The 15,117-nt window shown below is 42.9% G+C and overlaps 2 protein-coding genes across 2 annotated transcripts; both read left to right on the top strand.

The window, feature by feature from the left end:
- The first annotated feature begins 720 nt into the window (after nt 1-720).
- gspt1l (G1 to S phase transition 1, like) lies at nt 721-12,868 on the top strand. The gene is made up of 14 exons (XM_062532702.1): nt 721-1,162; nt 2,855-2,896; nt 4,521-4,763; nt 5,646-5,679; nt 5,802-5,879; nt 6,242-6,422; nt 7,813-7,967; nt 8,085-8,225; nt 8,805-8,898; nt 9,020-9,100; nt 9,658-9,831; nt 10,150-10,239; nt 10,352-10,520; nt 11,714-12,868. The coding sequence occupies exons 1-14, from the start codon at nt 973-975 to the stop codon at nt 11,764-11,766; spliced, it is 1,725 nt and encodes a 574-aa protein (XP_062388686.1). The 5' UTR covers nt 721-972; the 3' UTR covers nt 11,767-12,868.
- A 977-nt stretch (nt 12,869-13,845) lies between these two features.
- LOC134076212 (phosphoinositide-interacting protein-like) lies at nt 13,846-14,951 on the top strand. The gene is made up of 2 exons (XM_062531215.1): nt 13,846-13,907; nt 14,209-14,951. Exon 2 carries the CDS (start codon nt 14,210-14,212, stop codon nt 14,612-14,614), a length of 405 nt encoding a protein of 134 aa, XP_062387199.1. The 5' UTR covers nt 13,846-13,907; nt 14,209; the 3' UTR covers nt 14,615-14,951.
- The last annotated feature ends 166 nt before the right edge of the window (nt 14,952-15,117 follow it).

The raw sequence follows: 15,117 nt of genomic DNA, 5'->3' as shown, positions 1-15,117 counted from the left end.
TCCTTTTTTGCTTTAAAACTGCTGTATAAAACCATACCTGTACCGTACCATACCTGCTGATCCACAATGAAATATGCCTAAATTTAATTTTGATTATTTGTCCAGTGAAATACATTAAATTGCTAAATTACATCCATTGGTTTGAGTTATTTATTTCTATCTATACACTGATAGTTTAAGACTGACCCCCATGTTGTAGACTATGCAAGCTGTTGTGTAGTCACCTATTGAAAACTGAAAACATGTAAACCCTATTGATAAGTCAAGCCCCTAATTGTTTCCATTTTGTCAACTGATTTTTGTGACAACTGTGGGGTTGATAGCCCTGTCTGGGCCCCCTTGTTTGGTACAGTGATTCTTTTGAAAAAAAGAAGGGGGAGGGGGCTGTAAAGGAATGTCCTTGTAACCTCTGACTGCTCTAACTTAATTTAAAACTTTCATCCTCCTGTGATGGATGTAGGTAAAAGGACTTGTTTTTCGAGGAAAACATGAAATTGCCCTCTGGATTGAAGTTTCTCTGGGGGCCATCTCCAAACATTTCTCGTGGGGCTCTTCATGTGTTGAATGTTCAGTTAAAAAGGGTCAGATATGACTACATGCCATGGGTCATGTCTATCTATGGAAATGTAGTTCCCTGTATAGTGGTACTTCCTTCTCCCACAAGTCAATGCAAAGACCACAAGGACAACAATACCCACAATCCTGTATAGTTGTCGCTCCCTTTCGTCGGGGAGAGTCATCAGCACACACGAGGACTCGCGTTGAGTGCTGAGTCGAATCTCTCTTTCTCTCGCCCCTCGTCGAGAGAAACCGGCTGTTTTATCCTACGAAAAACGGAACCCCACTACACACACAGGAGGGAAAGTTTTAGCCGTTTTACGGGGTGACACCGGGTAAGGGGTGGACACAAAAGTAACTGCGTAGCCGACGTTAGTCTACACTTCAGTACAGTGAAAAATTCACATACCCACGATGGACCCGAGAGACACAGCCCCAGATTCTTGGGAGCAGGAGGACGATGGCGAGGCCGCCGTCGACGCGCAACTATCGGGCTTCAGCGCCCTTAACGTGAACGCCAAGCCTTTTGTCCCAAATATAAATGCGGCAGAATTTGTTCCGTCCTTCGCTCCGAAAGAGTCCACGGAAAATCCTGACTCTGGTGGTAAGTTGGCGGTCACGTTATGTGCTTTGGTGCTTTCCTTAGCACATAGCCAGCTAGCTAGCTTGGTAGCATTTAAGTCGGCACACGGCTTCACGTTTTAGGTCTGCAACTACTTTGCTACTCTTGAGCCTGGACGCTAGCTACGCTAGCCAACTTACATCACGCTCGCTAAGCGGAAACGTTGCTAGCTAGCATTAGCTAACAGGCAACAACTAACGTTTGCCTGTTAACGTTATTTTAATATATGTATCATCATTACATATGGTTAAACTAAACCTCATAGCCTTTCACACTTAGACTTGAGTGTTATTTATGACATTGATTAACACCATGACTGTTGGTGTTATTCCATGTGTTAAATAAATGACGTGTAACTTGTGGATGTGCTAGCTAGCAAAGCTGGCCAATAGTCTACCTTTAACTTAGAGGTGGGAACCACGAGCATGGTAGAGGGTTTGCTAACCTACTATTTGATTTGACCGGCGACGAGCTATGCAAGTTAGCAAGCATGCTGTGCTAACTAAAGTCATGTGACAGTTGTTTCTGTGCAAAGTGACCCGGCTAGCAAACGAATTAAGATAATGTGGAACATAAACAAATGATGGCTGTAGTCAAAGTTGTAGCATTGTTGGCTAACCTTGGTGGCAAATTTAGTTAATTATCTACCGGCGTTCTGCGGAGTTCCGTCTCGAGGATGAGTTTAGCTAACGCTAGTACTCTTTGAATGATGATGCGTGGTTGTGTCTGCTGCAACTTGAGGTATGGTCCCTGTGATCAGCACAACCGAGATGTTCCCTCACGATTAACTACACCCACGTGTAATGTTTCCAAATCCAGTATAATAACGTTACTGCTGTGACTGAATGTACCCAAACAGTATGTTTTCCAAACAGGAACTGTACCCAACCACGTCATACTGGGCACACAGCATGACGTGGTTGGGTACGAAACGTTGAATGTTTTCTTCGTGCATTTCCCCCTAATCTAAAGAATGTCACAAATTATTACACGATGTAATTGGTAATTGGTCTGAATATGGCCCTTGATGAATGGCAGCTCGATGCGGTCATTCTACACTTTGCCCCTTTGATAAACTGCGATTGGTCACTGGATAGTTGCTGATTTTTATGTTAACCTTGTTATATGTCAACTCATCATATGCGTCACCTACACTGCATAGAGAGGCAAGATCCTACAGCTTTCTGTACATATCGAAATGACAAATGTCAATCTCCAGTTAAGCAATTTATATCTTGTTGGTTAAACCTGGTTCCCTGCTACTAGTAGTAGTAGGCCTAGTGACATACCATCTAAGAGTACAAATGCTGGTTTACTTACAGGTTGAAAATATACCTCTTCCCCCTTGGAGTTGTTGGGTATTGTGTTACTTCAAACCCCTGTGTAACTTGTAGCGTACATTGTGCCACATCTGTGCCCTACAGTTGCAAAGAGTTAATTAAGTGTGGCGATGTTACCACTTTGAATGAACACCCAATCCTATCTGGCTGGATGGGAATGTGTGTGACATTTTAGTACTAACATTCAGGTTACAGATGTGTAACCTGCATTTGATGTGACTGCATCATACGAGTCAGTGATTTATGGATTAAACTTGGGCAACTTCTATTAACGTTAATGCTACGTTTTCCGAAGACCTGTCAAAACATGAGTTGTTTCTGTGTTTCTGTGCAGGTGGTGATACGGTTGCCAGCATGGAGATTGCAGAACCTGTAGGTAAGTGCCCGAGAACCACTTTTCTTGCCTTCTGGCCCCCCCCCCCCCCTAAAAAAAAGGTTGTCAGATTTTGTTTACACCAAGTGAATAGAGGGCTTAGAGGCACACTAAGGTACAGCCACCGTCAGATCTTACTCATAGAAGCGTAGACTGCTTCTTTTAGTATCTCCACAGATTGGTGTGTTGCATCATGGCAAAGAGCTGCGGTGTGAGCTGACATTTGGCACTCCATACTGTACTCTTGTTTGTGTTCTGTGTTGCCTGCAAAGTGTTGCGCTAGTGTATATAAACACAGTTGGTGCGTGATCTGGTGAATTAAAACTGAGACTCATTTAAAGCGGGGCTTTCCTTCTCTTTTTGGACAATACTAGAAAAGGATGCTTTGGATTACTGTCGCCTTTAGGTCGTTGCGTTCAGCAATATGCATGCTTGTTGTGTAATTCTTTCCTCTCACCTTAAGTTAGTCAGGTGCATCGGGGAGCTTCCTCAGTCAGTTCCCAAATGTTCATGGCTGTGGGTGCAGGAGACTTACTTTCTATATGTTCCTATCATGCAGGCCATATTGTAAAGACTCGTCATGTGAACTTTGTCCTGACTGTAGCAGGACCAGCAAGCCAAATTAATAGGCGTAGAGTCAGGGCGTGGCTCTTGCCAGCCAGGTGAGGCTATGTGCAGGGGGGAGCCTGGTGGTGGGTCTTGCTTCAAACCAGCTGGTAACAGGGACCACAGAAGACCAATTAGCAGGTGTTCAAGAGCGCTTCCCCGCGCCCAAGTTAATAATTTATCTTTCTGCGACTCAACAGTGGAAAAAGTGCGACGATAACTCCCATCCAGCTCTGCCAAACTAAGGGAGCGTAGAGTTTTAATTTGTTGGCCCTCTGATTGTGGGAACTCCCCAGTGTACAGTGAGTGAATATATGATTTAGAGGACTGTGGTTTGGATGACTTGAGATGTGAAAGCATCTGCTTTGCACTGTACTGTCTAACTGGATTGGCTGTCAAATATCTGCCGGGACACCCACATGCACTCAGTAGAATTGCTTTAGCTATAATGCCCTGTGGCTGTTGTTTGTTTGGGGGGTTTTGTGTGTTGTATCTACTAAACATACGGTAGTCACCTTAAAGGCCCTTGTGTGAATACATGTCAATAAGATTGCATCTTATTTCATTGTCAGTATTACACCCACCACCCCCCAACCCTCCTCCACCACCAGTGTTTTTGACTGAGGCTTATGCTTTAAATGCATGGTTAATGTTCAGAGAAATGGTGAGGAGAAGTTGGCTATCTTCTGTGACATTAGGCAACAAGTCACTAAATACTGTGTTGGAACCACCACACATTAATTCCAAGCAAAACTGGCAAATACAGAGGGAAATACAGAGGGACATGTTTTAGAATCGGTCAAAAACAACGTTTTTGGTAACCAGAACATTTCCCATGAATGTTGTCCTTCAGATGCTCAAGCACAATGTTCTTTGGAATAAATACTTCAAAATGTGAAGTATTTATGTTGGTGTGGGTTAGAAGAGAGGTTCTGGACAGACACAGTGAGTTTGGATGGATGCGTGTGTGAACTCGCCTGTGCGTGTGTGTTGATTTGTGTTTGTGTGTGCGTGTGTTCAGCGGCCCCCTTGGAGAACGGAGACGCCGAGATGGCCGTGGAGGAGACGTGGGAGCAGAAAGGGGCGGAGCCCAGCGAAGCAGAGCCGGGAGGCGGGTCGGGCGGAGACGAGGGTCCGGCAGACGACTCGCCCCAGGACGAGGGGATGGAGGATGAGGAGGAGACGCCAGCGCTCAAAGTGGTCCCCGTCCCGAAAGACGCTCCCAAGAAGGAGCACGTCAACGTGGTGTTCATCGGCCATGTTGGTGAGTGTGGTCAGACAAGCAGGTTCCTTGTTGGTGGGATGCGGGGATAGAATGGTTGGTGTGATTGGGGGCCAAATTTCATTGGTGATGGTTATTTCACTGCTGCCTTAGTAATCAGTGTTTCCTGTGGACCAGGAGGTTTGGTGTTGGGGTGGGGCCGGGGGGGGGGGGGGTTGTCAACAGTGTAATTATTTTGAAACAGGCTTTTACTTTGGCAAGAGCTCAGTGCTAGGTCAGCTGCATAAGCTATGTGGGGTGCAGCCGGTTCGATTAGAAGTTAAACTGCTCAACAAGGTGTTATGTTGGATATCATGCCACATAGCCTATTTCTACCATTACAGAGGCACAGAAATGCGAACAATAGCAGGATGCTGGGTACCATTTTTTTACCATGTTTGAACTAGCTAGTTATAACTATAACTAGGCTTTGTTTCTGTTGTTAAGTTGTCGCAGACAACTTACAATCTATTCTTGGGATCTCTACAGTGTGTAGATCATTGGGCGGGATGAATTCAAAAACTACAACAGGCAATTTATGGGCGTGTCTGTCTGTTTTGTTTTTGAAACTTGTTGACAGAGAAATGGTGAGACAGTTGTAGATATTTTGATCCTCACTGCTGCTGTTTTTGTGAAGTGTTAATTTGGATAAGTAGACTTTGGAATAAACCAGCACGGCATACTCGTAGTCGTGTCCCTCGTCCTAACTAGTTCAGGCCTGTTACCTAGCACAGAGAAACCACCACCAGCAAGACTGTTTTATCAGCTGTGACCTTACCCCCTTCAATCTCTTATCTCCCCCGTACTCCTCCCTCCCTCTCCCTCCCTCTCTCTCTCTCTCTCTCTCTCTCCCCCTCTCTCTCTTTTTCTCACTCTCTCTTCTAGATGCTGGAAAGTCCACAATTGGAGGTCAAATCATGTAAGTAGCCATGGCTCTGTGTTAGGCGCCCATCTGAGTGCTTGTTGGTGTTCAGTGTCTGTGGTAGGTTGGCGTCAGCCATTCTCACGCGCCTGTGCTCTGTGGTCCTCTGGGGTGTGTAGGTACCTGACGGGCATGGTGGAGAAGAGGACTCTGGAGAAATACGAGAGGGAAGCGAAGGAGAAGAACAGGGAGACCTGGTAAGAACAAGCCGACCATTCTCTCAGGCCGTCTTTAAAAATAGATTTGAAGTGTTTTTTTTTTTGTGACTGGGAGTAAAAATAAAAATACCTGCCAACTCAGTGTGTTTTTTGATTCGGATGTTATGGTAAACATATACATTTCTAAGGATCCCCCCCCCCCCCCCCATTTTGGTTGCTTTTTTTGTGTATGTTGAAATTCCCTCCATTTGAGTGTCTAAAGGTCTTGTTTCCTCCCAATTACTTTAAGAAGAAGCTGTTGGTATTGACATGGGTTGCTGTCCTTGGGGTAATCAGTTCCGTAATTCTACCTTGGAGATTGTTCTCAGGTGGTCTAACAAGTTCTTTGCTCTCTCTGCCAGGTACCTCTCTTGGGCTCTCGACACAAACCAGGAGGAGAGGGACAAAGGAAAGACCGTGGAGGTTGGACGTGCGTACTTTGAGACTGAAAAAAAGCACTTTACCATCTTGGATGCCCCAGGCCACAAAAGCTTTGTCCCCAACATGATTGGTGGTGCGTCGCAAGCAGACCTGGCTGTCTTGGTGAGTGTGGTGGCTTGACTGACTCGATATAAACTATGTACAATGTTACCATTATTGGGATGGGAAATTCATCAGCATGGTGTGATTTCATATGTGCATGCCAGTAGAGGGCGCTGTTTGACTAGGAAACATTGATATCTATCTATTAATGCAAGGAACCTCTGTCTGGGTGCCACGCATAACTCTCAAACCACTCATCCGACTGACCTAAAAATTGACACATGTATTGCTAATGACATGCGTGAGTGCAGTGCAAAGTATGGTTGTTTTTGGACAGAAACGGACAAAGATATCGTTAAATTAAGCTAAATACAACTCTACCGCAATCCCACAATTCTACCGTTCTCCGCACTCAGCCACACCCCTTCTCACTGTCACTTACTCCAGCATAGAAACAAAAAAGCCCATTTCGCTGACAAACTCACGTGTTGCCATTCATGGAAATTACGATGTCTCACTTAAACAACGGACCGTTTCAAGATTGTTGATCTTGGATAACACATGCACTCATGTTGGTAAGCAGGGTGTTAAAGTGGGCTAACGTAGCGTTGCATAGTTGCCTGATCAGGTTGCTGATCTTGCAACAATATGCCGACACACACGTCGGTAGCATTCTGTTAAAATGTGCATTTTAAACAGCCGCTCTTGACTCTATCTGGACATCGGCTATGGGCATAACATTCATTCAAACATCACCTCCGAGTTAATAGCACTGGCATGGCCATGTCATGCGGTTATTTCATCATTTCCCAACAACAGCAAAAACGCACTGGTATGTAATGTGTCTAATATTGCCATTAGCTGCAACTCAAACGCCTTTCCCCTTCAATCTTTTACTTTGCAAAGTGAGTAAAAAGCACTACTAACTGCACGGGCCTGATTCTATATCATCGCCAATATAACATGATCTACTTGCATCAACGTAATTGGGCAACAAGTTTCTTGGAAAACATTGTTTGTACGGGTACTGCACTAGTTAAGCCAAAATGAAGAGTGTGGCTGTTATGTTATGTACCGTAATTTCCCAACTATTAGCTGCAGCTTCTACATTGATTTTGCAAAAAATGTTCAGCTATGGGGTTAATACACGTTAATAATATGATATTAATATGGTTTTGTTTCTTTTAACTTGCATAAAACACTGCCCTGTGACTGATACACAATGCGGCTAATACACATTAAATTAATGTAGTTGCATTAGGGCATGAAAGACAAGTGCCCTCCAGTCTTTTGAAGTGTTTTGAAGAGAAAAATGTTAAACATTTGCCAGAACTTTTTAATTTCTGTTTGCAGTTAGTTTGGTTTGATTGGTCTGTTGGCTTGGTTTGTCAGTAAATTTACGTTTTCTGACATTTGGTTTTAGTAGCTGTCTATATATTATTTATAACAGGTGATCTCAGCCAGGAAAGGAGAGTTTGAGACGGGATTTGAGAAAGGCGGTCAGACACGGGAGCACGCAATGTTGGCCAAAACTGCGGGAGTCAAGCATCTGATTGTTCTGGTCAACAAAATGGACGACCCCACAGTGAACTGGAGTCTGGAGAGGTGAAGATGACCTTGAATCTAAGATTTCTCTGTCCTCTTGTCTGATGTGTTTTTAGCAGTATTTTATATCTTCGCAGTGAGTGAGGTTTTGATTTTTTGTTTTTCGGTTCATTTCAGGTACGAAGAATGTAAGGAGAAACTCGTGCCATTCTTGAGAAAGGTCGGCTTCAACCCCAAAAAAGACATTCACTTCATGCCGTGCTCTGGACTAACAGGGGCCAATCTAAAAGAACCAGCTGAAATGTGCTCTTGGTATACGTAAGTACAGCCCATCCTACATGCGCTTGGCACTCCTTATCCACACTGCAAGTGCAATAATTAAATCTGACCAAGTGTTATTAATCTTAATCGCATTAAGATCAAAAAACCTATTTGATATTGTTTTTAATTATAAAGAGACTTGCCTATCACTCTGTCATATCATTCTGACTTCATTTGATAAGTTTGACTTAGAAGAGGGGTTTGATTATAGTCAAGTCAAATTTGCTCAATGCACTGCCAGTCAAATTTGTTTTTAGAACAAATTTGCTTAACGCACTTGCAGCCAGATTTGCTTGTTTTCATGATGAGACGCCTTGAAATACGTTAAAATCGTATCGAATTAAGTCAAAGGATTTTATGAGAAAGTGCTAAGTATATCTCTTTATACTGAAAACAACATAAATTAGATGATTTTTTTTAATCTTCATATAAGATTAATAACACTTGTTTAGATTTTATTAGATAAGGTTTTTCCATTTACTTTATGAGCTGCGCAAGAGAAACTGAACCTTTTTGTTATGCTTTTCTTGTTTGTAATTTGAATGCATGCTTTTATTTTATTTATTTTTTTCACAGAGGGTTACCATTCATTCCACATCTGGACAGTTTGCCAAACTTAAACAGATCAAGTGATGGACCAGTGAGGTTACCAATTGTAGATAAGTACAAAGTGAGTAGCGTGTAATTTCACCCCAGCATTCAAGCAGTTAATGCCATTCATAGATTTCAAAATTAAGCTTAAGCTGAAGGTGTGGCTCAACCTGAATGAGTGTATTTTGTTGTCATTTTAGGACATGGGCACTGTGGTCCTTGGAAAGCTGGAATCGGGATCAATCGCCAAAGCGAGCCAACTTATCATGATGCCCAACAGGGTGAGTTTACAGTACACACAGTAATGGTATTTTGCAGAAGAAAAAAAAACTCCCAGCTTCCCCAGATTTAGTATTTAAAGCCTATCAAACGTTCTACCATATCATATAATGTTAAACTATACTTGTTGATGGGAGTGGCTGTTAAACAACCACATAGTGTGATTCTTGGCATCTTGCCAGAAAGCGGTGTCTGTGACAGTCATTTAGAGTTCATTGTGTGGGGCTAGTTTTGGTTGTACTGGTGGCACCGTTTTCCAGTACATGGATCAAGTCTAGTTCTGGACTAACAGAAAACTTCAATGGAGATTTCCTTTGAGGAAAAATATTTCAGTCCTCGGGAACCCTTGAAGAAGTACGGGAAAAAGCGCCACACTGCTGAGAAGAATCACCACTTTTATTGACTAGTGTGCTGACGTTTCGGCACTAGGCTTTCGTCTTTGGGAACCCACCTGTAAAATGTAGTCCCATATGCCCAATCCTTGACTTGACTGTGTGTGTGTGTGTGTGTGTGTGTGTGTGTGTGTGTGTGTGTGTGTGTGTGTGTGTGTGTGTGACAGCACACTGTGGAGGTTCTGACTTTGCTGTCGGACGACGTGGAGACGGACAACGCGGGACCAGGAGAGAACCTGAAGCTGCGGCTCAAGGGAATCGAGGAGGAGGAGATCCTCCCGGGCTTCATCCTCTGCAACAGCGAGAACCTCTGCCACACAGGGCGCACCTTCGACGCCCAGGTATGGTGGACCCGCCACACAGTCACTCACCTGCAGCCTCCAGATGATTTACCGTGAATTTTTGTTACCGCGTTAAGCCTACCTTACACTGACAAGATTCTTGAAAGATTCTTGAAAGATTGTAGTCTTTTAACTAATGCCCCTCATTCAAGCTTTACTCAAAAGACTACAATCTTTCAAGAATCTTTCCCAAATCTTGTCAGTGTAAGGTAGGCTTTAGTTGCCGTTGGCAACAACCCAGAGCTTATATGGGATGAAAGATCAGAACCCTGTAGTCAGCTTTATTTATGACCTCATGCTGTTTGTATCTTTAAACAGATTGTCATCATCGAACACAAGTCCATCATCTGTCCTGGTTACAATGCAGTTTTACACATCCATACCTGCATTGAAGAAGTTCAAATTACGGTAATCTTTCTGTCCTGGATGATTTATCAAAAATGAAGTTTTGTAGTGTAGCACTTCTGTTAACTGAAAGTTGGAAGTAATTTTTAACACCCTTCTGCTATTTTTCTTTCAGGCCTTAATTTGTTTGGTAGACAAAAAGACGGGCGACAAGAGTAAGACGCGGCCTCGCTTTGTTAAGCAGGACCAGGTGTGCATTGCCCGGCTGCGGGCCGCAGGAACCATCTGCCTTGAGACATTCAAAGACTTCCCTCAGATGGGACGCTTCACCCTACGAGACGAAGGTGAGTTCTGAAACACTGATCAGTCATTAGAATCAGTGAATTTGTCAGTGGTAGAATTATTTCAATATACTTTATAATATAACATACTGGGAAGTTGCTCAAAGTTTTACTTACTTGATACTAAAGGCAACTAAAGCTCAGGTACACAAATGCACAACATGCCTTTAATCTGACGAGAGAGGGCGAGAGAGAGAGATGGTGTGGGAACGGGAATTGACCCGGGCCGAGCCTGAATATGGTATAGGTGCTGTATCCAGTTGTGCCACAGCGCCCCCGATGGATCAGATGAAATTAGGCGCAAATAAATAGAACAGAAGCTTAAAATAGAGGACATTAGCAGAGTAATGACTGCGAAAGAGGTGATGCAGCATTAACCCACTATAAAAACTTAATGAGCTGTTTGGCACGTTGTAAACACTAATACGATTCTATTAGACAGACAGGGCTGTACATGCTACAAAAAAATCAGTCTGTGCAGTGGATTATTTACCAGTTTAACACCGGTGATACCATATTTAAAGAACTTTTTCTAAAGTGTAGCCTATAGAGAGGTTGTAACTACATATCGATGCTAGAGATTTTGTGGATTGTGCTACAAAACGATCAACCTCTGTACCACCAGTGGTATGAATTAGGAATAAAATGGAGAGTGGAGCAAACTGTCCGATATTTAGATATGAGAAGAGATATTTAAAATGTATGCATATGTAATTGTGATTCGTTATTGTGGTATGTTGACTCCTAGCGTATCAGTGGTGGCAGGTGCTCAGTTTAAGGGCTCAATCCAGCCCCTTGCTTTTGAATTATACTCACAGGCTTGACCAAAAAAAAAAGAAGCTGATTACACCATTTAAAAGTGAAATTGTATGTAGGCTAACTCACCCACCATGACAATTTTACTCATATTTTACTTCCTGTGTATTGCACAGGACGATCAAGGTCATCATTTTGTTGGTGTCGTCCACAACGACACACTTTAACGCTGATGTATATCCACATTACAATGTATATGCTACACATTACTTTTTAGTTTCCATCCCACAATGCCTTGTGCAAATGATATCCTTAGCTGAGACTTGTGAGATTTGTGCAAGGAAGTGTTTGCGTGCGTGTGCAGATTACACGCCTGCCTTAGTATGAGCTTTCCCCAAACCATTTGTGGCTGACTGATTGTTATCTCCGCCCACCCGCAGGTAAAACCATTGCCATTGGGAAGGTGTTGAAGCTCGTCGATGAGAAGGAGTGAACCAGTTGCATGATGGGTGTTTTCTGGAATGACCAAGCTGAGGCGGAGGTGGGCGGCTGCAGAGTCAGTAGACCACCCCACCCCCCCTTCACAGCCCACCGACTCTCCTCCACTCCACTCCCCTCCACCCCTCCCCCTTCCCACAGTCCCCTCTGCCTCCCGAAGACCAGCTGAAAAAAACAAACAAAAACAATTCTTGTCTCAAAAAGATATCTGTTTTTAAGCAAACGGAAAAAAATGAAATCAAGTCCACATGTGTCAGCTTTCTCATATTGAGAGCTCAGCGATGCCATTTTGGTTAGGCCCGTGAACGACCTTCCTTTCCCATTCCCTTGCTGGTCTACTCTTGTGAGCAAAAGAGATGCATTTTTCTCTGATTTTTATTATTTTATTTTTATTATTGATTTTTTTTCCTCCTTTTTTTGCTTCCATTAAAGTAAAAGAATGGCAGCAGTTTTGTGGACCAGTTTTTTTTGTTTTGTTTTGTTTTTTGCTCTGAAAAGCATAAGATGATTTAAACATGCAGGGGAAAACAATGTTTGAGAAATTAACCGGTTGAAACCAGAATGTTAATATCTTGGTTGTACATGTCTCCCTTCTGCTTATTGCCCACTTGATTTCTCAACTTGTGCAGTTCTCCCGGAACAGGCACAGACGTGTTCACATGTTATCAAAGCAACTTCTATGACAATAAATATTAAATTGGGGAAATAGTCCTTGCTCTTCATTGTTGAATTCAATTTAAAGTGTTTTTGTTCCATTCCGCCATCGCTTTTGAAGCAAGATGCAAGTTCTGCCGTGAGCTACTGTGCTCTGATTGATTCAGAAAGATTCCTGCACATCTTGAAAAGAGCTGAAAAGAACTTGGTGGCACTATCCAGTAAAACATCTTTTGTCTGAACATCTGAGAGTGCTGGAACTTTTTCTTGTCAGTTGTGTAATGAATGACTTGAGTGTTTTGGGTGAAATGGTGTTGGTTTTACTCGCTGCTTCCAGGAAGTTACCAGTAAACATGTATCAATACACTGGAATGTCAGTGGTGCCTTGACTTGTGAAGGTTGTGTGCAGTTGGCCGTGATGCAAATGAAGCAGGTTTTTTGAACATGAGTGTTGGTATTTATTACAATGGTTATATACACTAGAAAATGCACTTGACAACATGTATTATTATATCTGATATTACCACAAACAGGTGTGCACCTCTTGTAGGACATCAGTTCCACCCCTGTCATAAACTGTCCATTACCGAACAATATCTGAACATACTTGACTGTAACTGATTCATTGGCTGTGAGCATTGAGCATGTTTTTCTGATAGTCCGTAGCCTTCGATGATGTTTGTATAGCTGTACATTCTACTGCATACACTGCTTAGATGAACAATGGATGTAATGATGCATAGGGCAGAGGCTCGTTGTCTGACATCACAGAGGAAACGCCACAAGACATCACTGCAGCTCATAACTGCCCATTGGTAGAGTTGAGTTTGCCTGGCTAGAGCCTTGATTGGCCCTAGCACTGCCAGACGAGCAGAATACAAATATAAGTGAATACGAAGATAACTTGATTGTCTTGCTACATAGAACCACAACATGCCAATTCAGTTCATTTGAATGTGATCCTAAGACATCAAAACATGTTTGACACTTGTGGCCCTGTCCCTAGTTTAAACAGCTTTGAATTGAAGAACTTAAAAATATCTCCGATGATTAAACCAAATAGTGAAAAAATTATGCATTACATTGTAAGAGCAGATGTTGTTTGTTTGACAGGTTCTCTGACGAAGATACTTGAAACTGAGGTTTCTATTGCTAATTGTTCTGTATCTACGTTAAAGCCCCTCATTACTTGCTCCCAGCTGTCATTCTTTTTATAGAGTATACTTAATGATGACAGACTGCTCACAATAAGCATGTGTTCAGTAGGTCAAATTACATCAGATTATGGCTGATGAATTCCTTCACAATGTGCAGAATGGACAGTTGCCACTGGTAGATCAAAAGCCAGTGACCACTCCCACCTCTCGTTTCTATGGGTGTGGCTTAACCATCACCCCTTGCAGCATCAACTAACCGCTGGCGGATCATCTGGGATAAGGGCTTACACCGGGCCACTGAAGCAAAGAGCACTGCTGACCAAAAGTAAGAGTTGCCCTTGTTTATCTCTAGCTTGCCTATTCATGTATAAAAATATATTATTCTGTGTTGCATTGTGCCATTAACATTATGAAAATTTGTTTTGAAAATGTTGTATGGTATTACTATTACTATTTGAATACTACTTTGATAGTGAGTAAATGGGTCTGCAAATTCTGCAGCACGAAAATAACAGGGGGCTTAGTGGATTACTGAAATGATATTTAATGGGAGTAACAGACCTGAACTGTCTGGTGACTCCTTGGGATAATGTTTGAGCGCTTTCCCTGTGGTGCTTCTTCTGCAGAATGCTCCTAGCTGTGGCTGGTGACATGAAGCCTGGTAAAATGAATTCTGTAACATCCGCCTTTCTGAAGAGGAGTTCCATCTCTCCGAAACATCGCCTCTGGACGGCCTTTCACAAGCCCATCCTGGCCCTGCTGGTTGGGGGGCTTCTCTTCGGAGCGGGCACGGCTGCATCCCTGCTGTACTTCACCCAGCTGGGGAACGTGCCCTACCTGGTTGGACCGGTGCTGCTGTCTGTTGGACTCATGTTTCTGGTGACCGGGCTGGTGTGGATGCCGGTCATCAAGCAAAGGATGGAGCACAAAGCGCTGACACAGATGAATTACAGCAAATTCACCTCAGAGGTGTCCGGCGGCTACACACGACCTTGTCCCAGCATCTCCCAAAGTGTAGATTTGCTGGCATGATATGGCTGTATCTTGTGTGGATGGTTTGTTACAGTTGTAATTGCATTTGTGGAAGTAAGCCATTTCCGTCTAATGGAGTTATAAATTAGTGGAGTTTTTTTTAATTCTTTTTATGTGGGACAATTTGCATCTTTCTGTCAAATGACAACCAAACAAGGACTTCTTATCTCTTATGCTATAAGCTGTCATTTTCATTTCTCCCATTGTTGCCAGGGATTGGTTAATCCCACCAAACAGGATTACGAAGGCAGAAAATGCTATTGATGTTAGAGGCCATTTGAATGCTGACTTAATCTAACTGATGGTATTTCTTATTAATCCTAACTCTAGTTTGAAATACCGCATTTATCAATTCAATTTTTTAATCGTATGTATGTTGAAATTAAATATGCATTCTTTGGAAGATAAATAGGCTAAAACAGATTGTGTTTTGTGTCATTTATTCATAGCTACCTCTTGCATTGTTGGTCTCAAAGTAGTCACAAAGTAGCCTAGGTGCAGTA

Source organism: Sardina pilchardus, chromosome 3 (assembly GCF_963854185.1).
Source record: "Sardina pilchardus chromosome 3, fSarPil1.1, whole genome shotgun sequence".
Taxonomy (NCBI): Eukaryota; Metazoa; Chordata; class Actinopteri; order Clupeiformes; family Clupeidae; genus Sardina; species Sardina pilchardus.
Note: the sequence above shows the minus strand (reverse complement) of the source record. Positions and strands in the feature narration are given on the sequence as shown.